Genomic DNA, 18,213 nt, shown 5'->3' on the forward strand with positions numbered 1-18,213 from the left:
TCTTTCTACCCTCTGCCCTGGCCCCAACACCCAGTCACACTGTCACAGCCTCTTCAAGAAGCCCCACGAGGGGACATAGAGGAGGGAAATACTATTTTCTGTCACATAACTCCAATTTGGGAGAGGAAAGTGTTTAGCGAAGTCAATGTAATCAGGTAGAGGAGGAAATAGAAGAAAAAAAGCAGGAATAAAAGGAAAAGGAAGAAGGAAAGGAATAATCTCTTCAGAAGCACTTAGGAGTTGGGTGAATTCCAAGCTCTAGAACCATACCTTGAATACAACTGACTCGGATAACCACCTTCGTAATAGTCAACCCCAGACACAGGCGGATGATGCCTTTCCCCAGGCCTGGACACATAACGGGGCTGCTGGTGGTCCGTCCTGGGGTCCTGCTGTGACGGGGGACTCCCGTGGGTGTCTTGCCACTGATGGTACCTCTCTCCATTGTGCCAAGAGTGAGGAACGGGCTGATGAATTCCATCTCTCCAAAGCCCGCGGTTTGGATCCTTTGCTGGTGCCGCGGGCCTCCCCCGTGGCCGCGGTGGCCACTGGGGAGCCCAAAATTCCATCCTTGACCCTCAGAATTTCTCTCGTGTTTTTAATCGATTGTGTAGTTATTTTCTCTTCCTGCAGATGAAAAAAAAAAAAATAAAAAGGTCACCATTTTAGACTTATATCCAAACGTGATGATTGATTAGGTTTTGCGAAAAAAGCACCTACAGTCCTCAAATCTTTTATCTAAAACAAAACACACCGATACTGATATAGAAATACCTGAGAAAAAATGTCAAGCAGATACATGAAATAAATAACAAGCTAGACAATTATACTAATGTTGCATTAAAAATTAAAAAATATATTTGGAGCAATAATAGATGTGGGAGGGAGGGGAGACAGAGAACAGAGATAAAGCTCCAAAACACTATCAAAGTATTCTAATTAAATACATGTTTGTTCATTTATCCCACCAGCAATTATTCCTTCAACAATTACTGTGGAGGCCCTCGGCTCTCAGAGAAATAGGTAAGCTGAGAGCTTAGCCAGAGTTTATATCCTAACTCTGCCACTTATTCGCTAGTTAATTTTTTCAAGCCTCAATTTCCTTGAGAAATGGAATGGGGACCAGAAGAACTGGCTTTGCAGGGATACTGTCAGAGTCAGTGATAACTTATGAAAAGCGCCCAACACACTGCCTGGTATAGGGTAACTGTTCGTTTTAACAGTAGTTGATGTTATCAGAGCTAAGATTAGGGCAGTATGAATGGATGAAGACATTTCCTAAACAAAATGAAGCTTAAATTGACCTCAAGAGACCTCTTTTCTGAATCCTTAACCTCTTAGAAGAACACGGCTCTATAATGTGGCCATGGCTGCCCCTCCTCCAAGGGAATCAAGTTTGGGATTGCTCTCGTGACCATCTAGCCAGCCAGGTCTCCATGATCTTCCCGGCTGGAAATTTTTAAATCTGGAAGTTTCCCAGCGTCACATTAATTTTCCCCACTTATTCTTCAACATGAGAAGTAGCTCTGAAGACATATTGTCTTCCAAGTTCCTCTGCCCCGCATCACAGAGGAGCACCTGCTGCCAGTTGCCTTCAAAGGGAAAGCACACATCAGCCCTTACCAGTGACTTGGGGATTCTCCTACCTCAGGAGAATATATTAGCTCAGTCAGACCCCATGTTTTTTCTCTCTTGGGAACTGTTTTAGGTTGAAAGATTCTGATCAAATACAGTTAACTTGCTCCCACTCCTGAAACTCCCAGTCTAACATAAAAAATCGTATCAGAACAAAAGGTCAAAGGGTATATGTTGAAATCAAGATATCACTGTGCTTGAATGCCATGGGGCCAGGGTCCACAACTATGAAGCTATGAGCCAAGAGCTGTAAGCAGAACATACGAGAAGAGAAGTGCCTTCCACCTGAAGATCAATTACAGCTCAGAAAAACTTGTACCTTCCTTCCTGTGTCAGCCCCCTCCCTTGAAAATAGCTAGGTGCATTGCAAGCCTTTTCCAGCAAATCCCAGCAAATGCCAAATGCCCCAACACAGTGAAAGGGCACATGGGTCTTTCCTGAAGGTCCATGGAACTTAATACCATCCGGACACGAGTAAGCTCAACAAGAAGAATGCCTCTTTTGTCTTGTCCCCAGATATTTTCACTAGACAGCCCTTCTTCAGTCGCAAAGGCACAACACCCGATCCCTTGGCTGAAATCACATCATTCTGTTGCTGACATATCAACTCCCATAGGTTAGACCTCAGGTTATCATTAAGGACCCCAAACGAAAAGCACCCACGATTCTCAAAGTGGAGATCTCGCATCTACGGTGACAAGCCACACTTTTGCATTCACGTAAGTGACCCTCCCTGGCCCCAGCAAGGGTGAAATTGCTTTTCCTAATCCGACAGTACAGCGCAGCCAAGAGAAAGAGAGCAAGGGGGCTGGCGTCCCCACACACCTGCTGGGTGGCTTCCCCCCTTCCTCCAGCGCCGCTTCCTCCAGCATTCTCCAGGCCCAAGAGCGTCTCTCTCCTCGTGGGGAATGTCAAAGTCCAGGTGCCACATCTACCAAGACTTACCTGGCCTTCAGATCTCCAGCCCGTCAGGTGCCCGTTGCAACCGCCCAGCCTCCACGGAGCTGATTCACTAGGGCGAAGTCCAGCCCTACTACCTTAGTCTGGGACAGGCCTGACCGGGCGCATTTGCTCAGAACCCCGCCGGAGACTGGTGCATCTATTTGCCCAGTCATGGGCTGAGCCCTTGTCGCTTGCATCCAAATCCCAGAGCAAACAAGGAACAGGGACAGCAGGGAGAGGAAATGCAGAAAGCCTGAGGCAGCTGGCCCAGGGAGAAGCGCACCACCTGTGGGGTGTTGACTCACAGCCACTTCGAGCTCTAGCTCAACCTCTGAGTCTGCTTCCTCCTCTCTCAAAGACGAGTAAGAGGGGCGCCTGGGTGGCTCAGTCAGTTAAATGTCTGCTTTTGGCTCCGGTCTTCGTCTCAGGATCCTGGGATGGAGCTTCGTATCAGGCTCCCTGCTCAGCGGGGAGTCTGCTTCTCCCCCTTCCTTTGCCCCTCCCCCGCATGATATCTCTCTCTCTCTCTCAAATAAATAAATAAAATCTTTAAAAAATAAAATAAAAAAGGAGTAATACTACTTAGCTTCTGAGAGTCATTATGAGGATTAGATGTTAGTAAAGTGACACATAATATAGAAATACATATGCTCTATAAATAAGTAGGATCCTTTTCCTTTCAAAAAAGATGAGCTAATTCCACTGGTGGAGGCAGGCAGAGCCCTCACTGGTGGGTAGTAATCACCTGGTTTGTCTGGTTTGGGGTTTTCTCATTCTCGTTTCTCTCTGTTGGGTTCTGGTTGTGGCAGCAGATGGAAAGCAAATGCCCGATATTGAACTGAAGGCACTGAGAAGTTTTCTATTACAAAAAGAAAATCATTGTTTGCATTTTAAAAATGCATTTCTTCAGGCAAACATAGAGAAGCTTATGTCCACTTTTGAATCACTTTTAAAATTCAGCAAATCGTTGTGTTAGAGACCTTAGGCTTGCATAATGTTATATTTCAATTATATCTCAATAAAGGTGGGGGGGAAATAAACAGAATTCAGAATTTGCTCTAAAAAGGCCCAAATCACACATTCTTTCTTTCAACAAACACTTCCTGAGGGCCTTTTATGTGCCAGGACTTGAGACACATAACTATGAAAGACATAGTCCTTGACTTCAAAAAGCAGAAACAAGTTAACCTCTCATGTTGCTACTAGTTCAGGGAAGACCAGCTTGGGTGGGTCTCATGGTCAGAGAAGGTAACATACCTAAACTATAAGATTTTTGTCTCAGACCCCTAGCTGACTCCTAGGGCCTGGCAGCTGGGTGTAGAATTCTCTGACCGCAGGAATGGTTTCTTACCCTACTGGTAAGCCATTGGCTTTTTTAATCCTCCTGAGAAGAGGTACTAGAGAAGGACACACACATTAGCAGCAGGAATCAAAAAAGGGCTGATTATGACCCAGACCCAGGTATCCAGTTATGTTTTCCAGTATATCACAATAACATTCCTGCAAATCTGATGTAACACTTCTGGCTTATGACATGGTGCTTAGTCCTGCCCTGAGCACCAGCTAGCTACATTACTGAAATGTTAACTCTGGGCGGGACCTTGAGGTTATTCTAGTGACTTCACTTTGTTGATGATAAAACTAAGATCCTGAGAAGTGAAGTGATTTACCCAAGACCACAAAGCTAACTGGCTCAGTCAGGATTATGGTGGTATGCTGGAGTTACCTTGCGCAGGGCTTCCAAGAGCCGATTTAAGAACATTCAGGAATGATGTGAGCCAGTAGTTAAACTGCTAATCTGGAATCCACCATGGTGGGAGGATTTACACAGAAACTCCCAAATGCTACAAAGCCAGGTTGTTGTTGTTGATTTCAGAGGGCCAGTTTAGCAGCATACTGAGGACAACCCCAAAGTCCTCCCTCCTGATTCAGTGTTCTTTCAACTATAGAATTATCATTCTGTTACTAGCTTTCATTGCACATCTCTCATTTAAACATCTAGCCCAGTTATTCCAAATGCTCTTTTTGTGACATCCCAAAGCATCTCTAATTATCTCAAGAGTTATTATGAAACTCTTCAAACACTCACCAACCAAAATTAATTTTAATTAGCTTTAATTATTTTATATTGACATATGGCATACAACAGTTATATGGGTCATGGAATGAAATAAATAGTGGTGGGATCTCACTGCTTCAAAGGTTTGGGATTTATCAATCTCTGCCTTTCCCAGCCCCACATACCTACAGTTACTAAATCTCTTAACCTAGCAGCTCAATTCCTCCTGGTTTCTAATCAAATCTGCCCAGCTTGACAGTACATTAGCAGCTTGTCCCCACCAGGAGGTCGGCTAAAATTAGTCCTGTCACCCCAAGTCCTGGTGGCAATGCCCTTGCCTGATCCCATAGGTTTCCTCATGCGGGAACAGCTACAGTTTTCACATCACCCTTCCCCAGGCGTCCTGTCCTCATGTCTGATTCCTGCTCTTCATTCTAGCTATCCACTGGAATTGCAACCCGGGCCGCTTGCTAACTAGTGTGAATTTCCTTTCCCAGTCTCTGTTCCCCTTTCCAAATGCCAGGCCACTGACGAAAGCCTTGCTTCACATAGGAGTAACTACCCTGGTTTGACACCTGTCTAACAAAAGTATCATCGCTGCTAGTAACGCTGTTAATCTCTCCCCACCGGACTAGTGCTGACAGATGTGAACACCCACCTAGATCCAGGTCAAATTGGCCGTGAATCTGTGAGTATTATGATTTAATGACTGCTTACTCTTGCAAGGGACAACCCACCGGCGGAGACGTGCCCCAGGCTTGACCCCATTCCTTTACTAAAAGTAAAACTTTAGAAAACAGACTGAAAGGCCCTATGTCAACAAGTTAACAGCAATTATTTGTCTGGTCACGGGATTGTGGATGATTTTATTTTTCTCTTTTTCCTTGTCCATATTTCCTAGCTTTTCCACAATAAACATGTTATTTTTAAAGAAAAAAATCAACTAACATTATTTTTAATCAGTATTTAAGCCAAATGTGTCATTGTCACATCAGCGATGATTATGCGCCCATATGCAACAATTATGCTAAAATGGGGCAATAACTTCCCAAATGTCCAAGATTGCTTAACTGTGCTCGGCCTGCTCTTCTGGAAAGAAGATTCCAGAAGTCATTCATTCACTAAACAGAAGTTTATTAAACATCCACTATATGCCCAGCATTGTCACATGCATAGGAGATAAAGATAAATAAGGTATAATCCCTGCCCTGTAGAAGCTTTCAGTCCAGTGGAGCAGTAGACATTCAGACATGGAGAAGAGGGGAGAAATAAAATATATACATATACAGGCTGCGTGTGTGTGTATAACATACGTACATATATATGTATTTTTGTTTATAAAACAGAATTGACATGAAATGATACTCTGTTGAATGTAGAAAATGAAGAAAGAGAAATGGAGAACAATTCCAAGTTCCCAGGCTGTCGAGAGGGGACCATGCTGCCTTTTGGTGGGGGGATAATAATCTCGGAAGAGGAGCCACTTTGGTGGGGCAGATACCTCCTGTGTTGGATTTGCTAACCGAGGGGTCTGTGGGCAGCAGTAAGAGAGGTCAAGAAGTAGTAGACGCTAAGAGTCTAGAGCTCAAGACAAAGGTCTGAGGAGGGAAACGGGGTGATTGAAGCCACAGGCATGGGTAGCATTGCCTAAAAAATGCTGGGAATTAGAAGACAGGTCCTAGGAAGGAGCTTGAGGAACACTGACATCTAAGAGCTGGATACAGAAGAGGAGCCCACGAAGGAGAACAGGGAGGGGCCGGGAAGGTAGGCAGAGAGAGCCAGGGGTGGATGGTGTCCCGGGAGCCAGGGGAGGTGATGGCTCCAAAAACAGGAGCGTGCTCAGCAACACCAAACTTCTGGGAAATGTTGAGAAAGGCAACCAGCGGGAAGTGTTCTCCGCATCCGTGGATTTAGCAACCAGGAGATTTGATGATCATAACCTGACCAAACGATGGCCAAGGGAGTGAGGAATTCAGCACAGAAGTCACTTATGCAGAGAATGGAAGGTAAGGGAAAGGAGACTGCTGGGAAAATCTCTCCATCTAGAAGCCTGGATGTGAAGAACAGGGGCTATCACTGGGGCTGCTACGGGACACTCAGCTTGGAAGAACCAGGCTAGTGTGGACAAGACGAAAGAGAGTTCCATGCTGATGCCCATGGGGATATAGAAGAGAAACAGTTACAGGAGTAAATCGCCAAAGAGACTGGTTATATGGGATGCGGAGTATAGGAGCAAAAAGTGAACCCAGCTAAGAGGAAGGACACCTCTTCTTTGAGAAAAGGATAAGGAGGTGGAGCTGAGCACAGAAGGGCACCAGCTGTGGAGAATTCTCCGTGGAATAAACTGCCAAGTTCCACTGGCTAGAGATCAGGGAGCATTTGGTAAGGGAGTTGATTAGGAGGGTTTGGATCAGCCCGTGTGGGAGGTGGGAAGGGGCTTTCACACGAACGTGTGCTCAGAGGAACAAGCGGGTTGGAAATGCAGCTGTTCCTGGAGACCTAGATGAACTTGAAGCTCCACGGGCACCCTGCTCAGCTGCGCTTCATTCCACGCTACACCCGCCCGCGGTCTGCAGCACGGTGCCTGACATATGACACAGGCTCAGCAAAGATTTTATTTATAGATGAGTGGACTCCTCGCACTGACAGTAGCAACAGTCTAACCGTCCGATTCTATCCAGTAGTTTTCACTTGCTGAGCATAGAAGTAGACTTTGAGATGGAGTTTCTAGAGAAAGGAAAAGAGAATGTTGAGGCAGTAAGCTCAGGGGGCTGACCAGAGAGCGGCTAAAGGGACGGCATGTGAAGACTGAGACAGAAACAGACGCAAACTATCTGTGCACCTTATTAACTGAGGTCCCTACATATACCTAAGAGACACGCTCCAGTGGGATGGTGGGGGGAAAGAACATTAAATCACAATTTAAAAAAAGAAAAAAACCTCATAGTCACAGTGGGCGTGATTGGATTATGTCCACACCTGCATTTCCAACCACGCTTGAGCAAGCATCTCCTATCTCTGACTCTAAGAATGAGTCAGGGGGTGAAGGTTTGGGGCAGAGCAGCCTCTTGACTCCAGCAAAGCCACCACTAGGAGCCAGCCCTGGAGATCTGGCTTTGGCCAGTCTTTGGCCACCAAGGCTTTGACCCCTTCCTCCAGGTAAGCCGGGTGCCGGGCAAGAAGCAGAGCACGTGTGCCGGTCAGCAGTTCCAGTTAACAGGGAGAACGTGTGCCAGGAAAACATGGTCTGAGGGCCAGAGACAATTAGCCTGGCACAGGCACCATCAGCCACCTGCCAATCCTGGGACTGTGGCTCTTAGAAGTGGACGTCTGGGCACAGAGCAGACTTCCTCCAGGACCAAGGAACACTGTGTATGCACAGTCCTTTAAATGCCACCTACCTGGCGGCCTGCAAGCCCGCCCTCCCCGCCTCCTACTTCTTAGCTCTTGGCAGAAGTACCTCACTCAAGAAAAAGAATGACTCCTTTCTTCCCTAGCAGCCCCGGGCTGGCAGAGGTGACCCACCTTCCCCTCACTTTACCACCCCCCATTTTATCGATGCCCCCAAACCAGGATGAGTGGGCGGCAGCTAGATGCTGCTGTGACTTCTGACCTCACATCAAGTGCCAATGGGCTGAGGTGACTCACACAGCCACTGCACAACATAAAGGGCTGTCATATCCTCAGAGCATTCTCTGAGCCAGCAAGGCTAATAGGACATAAATTCCCCAGAGGAGCAGGACAACTTATCCCGGGGGCCGCAGAATAAGCCTGCCTGGGAGTGAATCTCAGCTCCCACTTCTCGATCTGCTGGCTGCGTGAACTGGCAAGTCACTCTGCATCTCCTTGTCGTCATCTGTAAGATGGGGACAAGAACAGAAGTGACCTCACAGCGTTATTGTAAGGATCTAATTAGATTAACACTTCCAAAGCGTTTGACGTATAGTAAATGCTCAATAGATGTTAACTGTTATTTCCGTGGAAAAGCTATAAAGTGCCTAGGAACTATGCCCAAGTCATCAGGAAGGGATTAATTGAGTATCCATTATTGCTAGGAAATCCACAGGTTCTTTTTTTTTTTTTAATGTTTTATCTATTTATTAATGAGAGTCAGAGAGAGAGAGAGAGGGAGAGAGGCAGAGGCAGAGGGAGAAGCAGGCTCCCCGCCTAGCAGGGAACCCGATGCAGGACTCGATCCCAGGACCCTGGGATCATGACCTGAGCTGAAAGCAGACGCCCAACCATCTGAGCCACCCAGGCGCCCAATCCACAGGTTCTTAATCCAGTGCTCCCCCCACCCCCACTGAGCCAGGGGATCAGGGGAAATTATGCCAAATACTATATAGGACAAAAAGAATGGATTAAGGTAAGATCATCAGAATTAGAAACTTCGACAAAGTACAGCCCGGTGCTTCTCACACCAAAGTACCTGCAGCCTCGGGGCACCTGGGTGGCTCAGTCGTTAAACGTCTGCCTTCAGCTCAGGTCATGATCCCAGGGTCCTGGGATGGAGCCCCACATTGGGCTCCCTACTCGGCGGGAAGCTTGCTTCTCCCTCTCCCACTCCCCCTGCTTGTGTTCCCTCTCTCGCTGTGTCTCTGTCAAATAAATAAATAAAATCTTTAAAAAGAAAAAAAAAAGTACCTGCAGCCCCAGGAAAGATGTGCAGGATGCCGCAGGATAGGCACCAGTTTTAATGTATAAGCAATTTTTAAATGTATTTTAATTTTAAACAAATGCAAATATGGTATTATTGAGTATTAAGGAATACAATTCAAATCTACATTAATTTTTACTATGAAACATGAGACTTCAAAGAAATTTCATATTTGCAATGGGACAAATAGACACCCACATGCACTCACACATTCACACCCACGTACCCTGCACCCCCCAGATCACTCCTGCCATTTGCTAGAAATGTTTAAGAGACTCATTCTGAACAAGAGCAGACATTCAGACACCTAACTGATGAGCTGGAAAGAATCTCTAGAAAGCATCCATTCCTGCAGGTGAAGCAATATCTAAGCCAGGGAGAATCAGGCCAAGTCCTCACTCACATTCAGCTCTTCACATTTGCAGACCCCTGGCATTCCAAGCTCTCCTGCTGGATTCAGATTCTCTGAATCTGAACAGCCCAGAAGCTAACTCTACTGCTGTGCTCTTTTAAATAGCAACATCCGGTCCCCCATAGGGACCCAGGAGCCCAGGGACTATCTCTCAGTTTACTTTGGGCAGGAAGTGTTGTCTCTCCAGTGAAAGTGGGTCCTCAGGCTCCTTACGGAAACACGCCCCAAAATTTTAGAGACAAGATGCCCTTCCTGGGGCGCCTGGGTGGCTCAGATGGTTAAGCATCTGCCTTCGTCTCAGGTAATCATCCCAGGGTCCTGGGATCAAGCCCCGCATCGGGCTCCTGGCTCAGCGGGGAGCCTGCTTCTCCCTCTCCCTCTGCCTCTCCCACTGCTCAGACTCTCATTCTCTGTATCTCTCTCTTTCTCAAATAAAAAAAAAAAATCTTAAAAAAAAAAAAAAGATGCCCTTCCTGTCTAACACATGTGTGACTCAAACTCTCGTTGAACTCTGAATAGGCAAAAGCAGCCATTATGGCGCTCAGCAGGCTTCTCCTTCCCATCACGTTGACATTTCCTTATAAAATGTCCTTCCCTCAATCATTTTGAGTAGCAAAGGCCCAGGGGAAAGAAAATAGGAATTGAAATTTGGATTTCGTTTTAATTATGCCATTGCCCAGCCATGTGTCACTCAATATCTAGGAGACCCAGTTTCCTCATCTTTAAAATGAAATCTAGAAAGTACCCCCACAGGGCTGTAATGTGGGTGAAATAAAATGATACACAAACACCAAGGTGCCTGTTAAATGGGGGATGTGGGTTTTCAAAAAATCTTTGCCTTTCCTCTTCTAGGTTCCTTACATTCTGTTAAAGGTGTGACAAGCTAAACTGCGTGCACAGCTCATGAGTATGGTGCCGAACAGCGGTTAAGAGCTCAGGCTTGACAGTCAGAATTGGATTTGAGTCCCAACATTTCCATGACTAGCTGGGAGACTTCAAGCCACTTAGTTAGCCTCTCGGGCTAAGCGTCCTCATTTGTTAAATGATCATATAATAACAGATATCTTCACAAGGTTGTTGTAGGATAAGTGAGATAATGTACTGTTCATAGGTGCTCGATTAATAGTTGAATAAATGCATGCATGACCTAGGAAAATCTCTTAGAGTAGCACCTACATGTAGCAAGTGTTCGACAAATGCTTGTTGTTAATGTTGCTATTTAAAAGAGCACAGCAGTAGTAGAGTTAGCTTCTGGGCTGTTCAGCGTATTTGTTCTTACTGAGCATTCATCCTTGCAGTTCATATCTAGTTTTTATCCTACCTGTCCCTAATTATTGGCTTACAATCTAAGCTGAGGTTACTGGTTTCCGTTTTTATTCTGCCCTCTCTCTCATCATAATTATCCATTACATTCATAGCTTGTCTTCCCCATCTATGCCCATCCTTGGCTCGTTGTTTTCATTACCCAGTGGCATCAGTAGAGAGTTTGTCAATTTAGGGACAATAAAAGCAAGACCAGAAAGGGTAAGAGATTTCACCAAACTCACACAGTGTCAGTATGTCATCAAGTGGAGGAAAAATCAACCACAGGACTTCTAGTCAAAGCTTTGTTCATGGAGCACTGGGTGGCTCAGTTGGTTAAGTGACTGCCTTTGGCTTAGGTCATGATCCTGGAGTCACAGGATCGAGTCCCGCATCAGGCTCCCTGCTCGGCAGGGAGTCTGCTTGTCCCTCTGACCCTCTTCCCTCTCATGCTCTCTATCATTCTCTCTCTCTCAAATAAATGAATAAAAATCTTTAAAAAAAAAAAAAAGCTTTGTTCAGAAAAGCATACTGGTTAGGAATTGCCATGTGGCACATTTAATGCAAAAAATGCAGTTATTTAGAAAGCTATTCCACGAGAATACAATAATTACAATCTTCAAAGCTATCAGTCAGTATAAATAGGTTCATTCAACCCGAAATATATATATGTATGTATATATATGCATATATGTAATCATAAAAATAAGAACTCAGAGATTAACTTCTGTATTTTCTCCTTGTCCCCTTTGTTAGTCAGTAAAGGTGCACAACGCTTTGCTGGTTCTCCTCCTCTGCCCACTGTTCCATGGACAGAAATAGCCTATGCCTGTACACACATATTTTAGCAGCATTCACATCCCTGTTCTCTCAGTTTGGAATAAGTGACTGCAGATATAGCAAAGATCCCCAGGAGCACTGTTCTAATGCTGAATTTAGCACATCAGGGCAACTTCCATAGGAGCCACTTACAATGCCAAAAATCAAAGTTCAAACTTCATTTTCTGGAGGACATTGAAGGGCATGTCAAGATGATGAAGAAGTTTCTTTTCTAAGCATGGTTGTCTGAAGGTATCACAAGGGAGATGACCAAAGTTCATTATTTTCTGGGAGGATCCCATAAACGAAGGTTAGAGATTCTCGGCATGCTAAGTAATTACTTACTGCCTTTCCCGACATTGCTTCTGTGATGTTGTTTCTGTACAAGCTTCCCAAGAATGTTTCCTTTCTCACTAAAGATGCAATACTTTGTATGACATTGACATTATGCCACTATGACCTGGTGCTGGTCCGAATGTCATTTATTGAATGAATGATGTCATTAAGTGAAACTGACTGGAGTATATAGCCTTACCGCTGGAGTGAAAAAAAATTATTTCCAAAAATGAAACAAGATGAAACCAGAGAGGGAGACAAACCATAAGAGACTCTTAATCTTAGGAAACAAACTGAGGGTTTCTGGAGTGGTAGGGGGTGGGAGGGATGGGGTGGCTGGGTGATGGACATTGGGGAGGGTATGTGCTATGGTGAGCGCTGTGAATTGTGTAAGACTGATGAATCACAGACCTGTACCTCTGAAACAAATAATACATTATATGTTAAAAAAAGAAGAAGAAGAAGAAGAAGAAGATAGTAGGGAGGGAAAAATGAAAGGGGGGAAATCAGAGTGGCAGACAAACCATGAGAGACTATGGACTCTGAGAAACAAACTGAGGGTTCTAGAGGGGAGGGGGGTGGGGGGATGGGTTAGCCTGGTGATGGGTATTAAAGAGGGCACGTTCTGCGTGGAGCACTGGGTGTTATGCACAAACAATGAATCATGGAACACTACATCAAAAACTAATGATGGAATGTATGGTGACTAACATAACATAATAAAATAAAATTATTAAAAAAAATTATTTCTGGGGCGCCTGGGTGGCTCAGTCATTAAGCGTCTGCCTTCAGCTCAGGTCATGGTCCCAGGGTCCTGGGATCAAGCCCCGCATCGGGCTCCCTGCTCAGCGGGAAGCCTGCTTCTCTCTCTCCCACTCCCCCTGCTTGTGTTCCCCCTCTCGCTGTGTCTCTCTCTGTCAAATAAATAAAATCTTAAAAAAAAATTATTTCCATCATTCAACAAATAATATGTTAGACAAATATTAATTCATTATTTGTTGTAATTAAAATATTTTCTCATATGTAAGCTGACTCTACATACTTTCTCTGATAAAGCAAGAGGATCCCCAAAAGTCCCTGCTCCGATTTAGTAACCAAGAAATGGGTGAGAAACTGAGTACATTAGCCTAGAAGGAGGGGAAGGAGAGCAAGAGAGCAAGAGAGAACATGTTCCCCACTGAAGGCTGCCTATGATAAGGGCTCAGAGATAAAGGAGGGCCTGTGTATTCAGCATATCATCAGTGGGTTTTATGTGCAGTGTGATTGGAGCCTCGGGTACAAAAAGAAGTTGCTGAAGACTGTGTCTGCGTCCCCCCACAATCTGTATGTTGAAATCGAATCCCCAATGTGATGGTATTAGGAGATAGAGCCTTTGAGGTGATAAGGTCATTGGATAGAGCTCTCTTGAAAGGGATTAGTACTCTTCTAAGAGGAGCCCCAGCAAGCTCCCTCGCCCCTTCTGCCAAGTGAGGACACAGTGCATGCAGACACAAGGACACAGGTTACCTGTGAACCAGAAAGCAGACCTCACCAGACACACTGAATCTGCCAGCAACTTGATCTTAGACTTCCCAGCCTCCAAAACTGTGAGGAGTAATTTTCCATTGTTAATAATCCAGCCAGTCTGTGGAATATGTCATAGCAGCTCGAGCAGACTAAGACAGCAATGGTAAGAGCTGAGACTGAAGAGACTGTCCTAGCTGCCTTAGCCAGCCACGTGGAGCCGACTGTCTCCCTAGCTCTCCCCAGTACCTACGTTGTTTGCACACACGATGGTGAACATTGTTATGTCTGCCTCCCCAACATCCTATCCTCTGATGAGCTTCCCTGCACCCTCTCAGTTTATATAGCACATATAGGACTGACCCCCCCCCCACCTTCTAAGAATCGACACAAAATTCATACCTGGACAGTAAGAATCTCACAGCTCCCTGACCACAGTGATTAATTCAGCAGTTAGCATATGCCCAGGGACATGTCCAAGAAGCATCCTCTCTGAACTTACACTTGGACTACTGAGAAAGAAGTATGTTTCCCCTTGAGTTGACTGAAATAATGGAATATCCACCTGGAACTCCAGGCAGCCATCTGTCCACAATTCATTCATTCAGTAGCAGTTATTGAATAACAATTATGTGCTTCACGCTGTTGTAGGCATTAGGGATACAGAAATAAGACATAATTCTGTTTCTTAGATTTTCACCACCAACTGGAAAGGCAAATAAAGTAAATGAATCACTTTAATAAAATGTGATAATTGTTACAAAAATTAATATATCATCTGGGAAGGACAGCTAACTCAGGCAAGGCTTCCTGAGGTAGAAATGCTCACTGAACCTTGTTGGATAATTAGCACTAACCAGGGTGAATTGGGGCATGGGGATGATTCCAGAGGAGGAATCAGTAAGTACAAAGGTATAGAGGGGATGTTCAGTTGGGCAGGCTTTGGTGACCTACCATATTCAATAAGACTAGAGGCTAATGCCCATTCAGGGGAATGGGAGAAATGAGTCCATATGGTCAAGCTGGGAATGAATCACAAAGATCTGGAATTTTTGCTAAATACTATGAAGAGCATTTTAAAAAATCACACAAGGTACCATGTAGAGAATGGTTTGGGGAGTGCCAGACTGAAGGCAGGGTGAGCCTTAAAATGCAGTTGCCAACATCTTCCTTGTTAAAGTCAATGCAAGCCAAACTAAAGCTCTGGAGGAAAGGCAAATGTGAGCAGGGGGTGGGAATCAGATCCAAGACAGAACAAAGAACCAGAATAAATGAGATTTAGAGGATAATTGAATTTACACAGTTCTGGCCTTGTCATGTCCCTGATCAAGACTGAACTGTCTTTTACTGGAAGCAGGAGGTTTTGTGTGGAAAGGAAAATTCAGGTGGCCATGGTAAGTTGAGCTGCCTGCAGGACAATGTACCAGAGTTGTCTCAGGCAGTGAATGAGTCAGGAGTTCCTGAGAGAAGTCTGCAGGAACTCACATTTGTGGTGGGTGGGATTTATTTGTTTATACGTTGCTTCTTTCCTGAAGATTTATATGTGCTTTGATTTCAGTGTTATCAGCACACAACCCATCATTAAAATCATGGATGCAGATAAAATTGTCAAGGAAAAGCACAAACTTCAAAATAAATTTAAAAAATAGCTTAAGGTAAAAGCAGAGAAAGACAAGTCCATGTGGACTGTGAAGGCATAAGTTAGAACAGTATCAAGAAAGTTAAGGAAGGAGGAATTTAAGAAACAGGCAGGTGAACATAGGGGAAGAAAAGGAAAAATAAAATAAGATAAAAACAGAGAGGAAGGGACGCCTGGGTGGCTCAGTCATTGGGCGTCTGCCTTCAGCTCAGGTCATGATCCCAGAGTCCTGGGATCAAGCCCCGCATCGGGCTCCCTGCTCCACGGGGAGACTGCTTCTCCCTCTCCCACTCCCCCTGCTTGAGTTCCATCTCTCACTGTGTCTCTGTCACATAAATAAATAAAATCTTAAAAAAAAAAAAAAACAGAGAGGGAGGTAAACCATAAGAGATTCTTAACTATAGAGAACAAACTGAGGGTTGCTGGAGGGGAGGTGGGTGAAGGGATGGGTTAAATGGGTGATGGGCATTGAGCGCACGTGTTGTGATGAGCACTGGGTGTTATATGTAAGTGATGAATCACTAAATTCTACTCCTGAAACCAATACTACACTATATGTTAACTATCTTGAATTAAATAAAATCTTGGAAGAAAAAAAAAAAGAAAGTCAAGGAAGGAGAGTGTGTCAAGAAAGAGGAAGAAGTAAAGAGAAAAAATATAGTAAGAGATCAAGTTATATAAGAACTTGAAAGTATCCCCTGGATTCCATAGGGTTGGTGGAATGATCTGAAAAGGGATAGGACAGTAAGGAGAAACTATGAGGGGTTTTCATTGGCTGACTGGTTGGTTGGTTGGTTGGTTGGTTGGTTGGTTGGTTGGTTGGTTAGTATAAAATGGGAGACACTATGGTGGAAAGCCAATTAGAGAAAAGATGGGTTAATAAAGGGAATGACTGATGGATGTGGTCCCCCCAGGAGGCCAATGGGTATGGAGTTCATAGCCCAAGAGAAGGGATTACTCAGGGGTCAGGAAGTACATTTATGCCATTGAGAAGGGAAAGGGCAGTGAGGGATGTATGAATGCCCGTGTGGATAATTTTGTGACCTAGGCTAAGCAAGGCTGATGGGCAAAAAATTATGCATGCTAATTATATTAAAGGAATTGATTTTATCCATCATTCTATTAAAACATGTCAACGAAACTCCCACAATTTTCAAAGCCAAAAACGACTGAGCTGATGGTGATAAGTTTCTGGACGCTGAGGATGCACTGCTCAGTCACCAAGATGGGTATTTTTATTTTTTTCTTTCTCCTTTTTTTTTATGGTATTTTCTATTCTATCTGAAACCACAGCCTGGCTTATTTTTTACTCGGTTTAATTTCTTTCAAGCTGTAGCCTGTGAGTCACACCTATTTCAAGCAATTTTCATTTTCCATAGTGTCAGACTTTTGTGTCTTTCCCCTCAAAAATCAGCAGCAGTTGGAAAAGTACTTGTTCCAATCAATAACCATTTGAAAATAGAAACTCAGATATTTAAGATAAGTCTGTATGCAATTGCTACCTTTAAGACTCCTTTCTTGGAAGCAACCTTTCCTTCTATCAGTATGATATTGTCCTTCAAGTTTCTGTTACAGAAAATCATGATCTGATGAAGCCTGGTTGGTGACATATGAGGTAGGTTTCATAAAGAAAGCCTCCCCCGTCCCCCGCCCCCGCCAAACTGCCCCCTTCCCAAATTGGATGTGGCACAAATTCAAGGCTGTGTGAAAATCTGTTCAGCAAGGAAAAAACTCACACTAGGTGAGGAATCAATTACTGAAGAGGCCATCCTCCCCAACCCATTCATTTTACAGCAATAAACCGAAGCCCAGAGTGCCGTCTGGTTCATTGGGATCAAGGCCAGGACCTGATTCCAGGTCTCCTAACTCTCCATCCACTGTTCATTTGTCCTGTCATAACATCTGTTTCTCCTGCTGGGCAGCAAACTCCACGGGGCCAGAAACCTCTTCCATATTGTTCACTTAGATATCCCCAGCATAGAGGCGACAAGCAAAAATATGTCAGTCAGTTAACCACACTCAGAGCAGACCGTTACTGGTCATCCATGAGGTTTCATGCAGAGCTAAACATCAGAGTAAAAGGTCTCAACAGAAAGAAAGAGAAATCACCAACCCATAAACACATGGTTTGTGAACTCAGAAAACACCAGAGACTCTGGACATGCCTTCCAGGGTGGAAGGTGATACATGAGGTAGGTTTCATAAAGAAAGCGCCCCCCCCCCCAAGCCGCAGGGGCCCTAGAGCCACCGCTTGCTAAAGGATCCACATCAGGGTTTCATTTGTCATTGGGTTGGCAGGCACCACACCCCAAGCCAGAGCCCGAGGACGCAGAAGTTCCCACGTTGCCTCCAAGTCAGCTTTCACCAATCTGAATCCTCCTTAAAATATTTAACAGGCTCTCTCCTCTCCCCATGACCCTGTAACTGCAGAGGCTCCTTTCCTCGTCCCATAATCAAACCTGCCTAAAATTTTTATGGAAGTTGAAATCCCATGTTCTTTTCACACATTAGCAACGCATGCCATCCCACGGGGGACAGCCCCTGCCGCAGCACGCAGGCACTTTAAGGGGTTGGAAAGGGACATTAGCCGCAGCTGAAGTTTGCTTTGTAAAACAAGACCCTGGGAGGTTCTTCGTTTGGCTGCAGACCTTGTGCCAGTTTGATGCCTTTCTACTCTGGTTGGAGACCAAAGGCTTCTCAAATGAATCTGTTAGAAGAGTCTCTGGTGGGAACTGGATTCCCTCTTAGCATTCTTCAGTTTGAGTTTGGTTTGGTTAATGGTGAAAATAAGTACTTACATCTCTTGCCCCTAAATCAGGAGTTGCTGTTGCTGCTAGAGCCCATCCTGACAGCCTGCTGTTTCTCACAGCTGGTAGACCCTGGAAACTGGGATGCCACGTCAGCCGCCC

At 44.8% G+C, this 18,213-nt stretch overlaps 1 protein-coding gene across 4 annotated transcripts in view; it reads right to left on the reverse strand.

The window, feature by feature from the left end:
* The window catches only part of SEC16B (SEC16 homolog B, endoplasmic reticulum export factor), a 56,056-nt gene extending 37,843 nt beyond the window's left edge, over positions 1-18,213 (reverse strand). Inside the window, exons 1-2 of one of the 4 annotated variants that reach the window (XM_073900057.1) lie at positions 18,103-18,213; positions 271-627 (exon numbers count right to left, since the gene is read on the reverse strand). In XM_073900057.1, the coding sequence (XP_073756158.1) occupies positions 271-569 (299 nt within the window). In that variant the 5' untranslated portion in view covers positions 570-627; positions 18,103-18,213. Of the gene's footprint in view, positions 1-270; positions 628-2,460; positions 2,677-3,322; positions 3,428-18,102 lie in introns of those variants that run through there. The other 3 variants (XM_073900059.1, XM_073900058.1, XM_025878155.2) reach the window with 3 other exon arrangements.

The sequence above is a fragment of the Callorhinus ursinus genome, unplaced genomic scaffold (assembly GCF_003265705.2).
Source record: "Callorhinus ursinus isolate GAN/ISIS: 27379988/994484 unplaced genomic scaffold, GSC_fseal_2.0 scaffold13, whole genome shotgun sequence".
In the NCBI taxonomy this organism is placed as follows: Eukaryota; Metazoa; Chordata; class Mammalia; order Carnivora; family Otariidae; genus Callorhinus; species Callorhinus ursinus.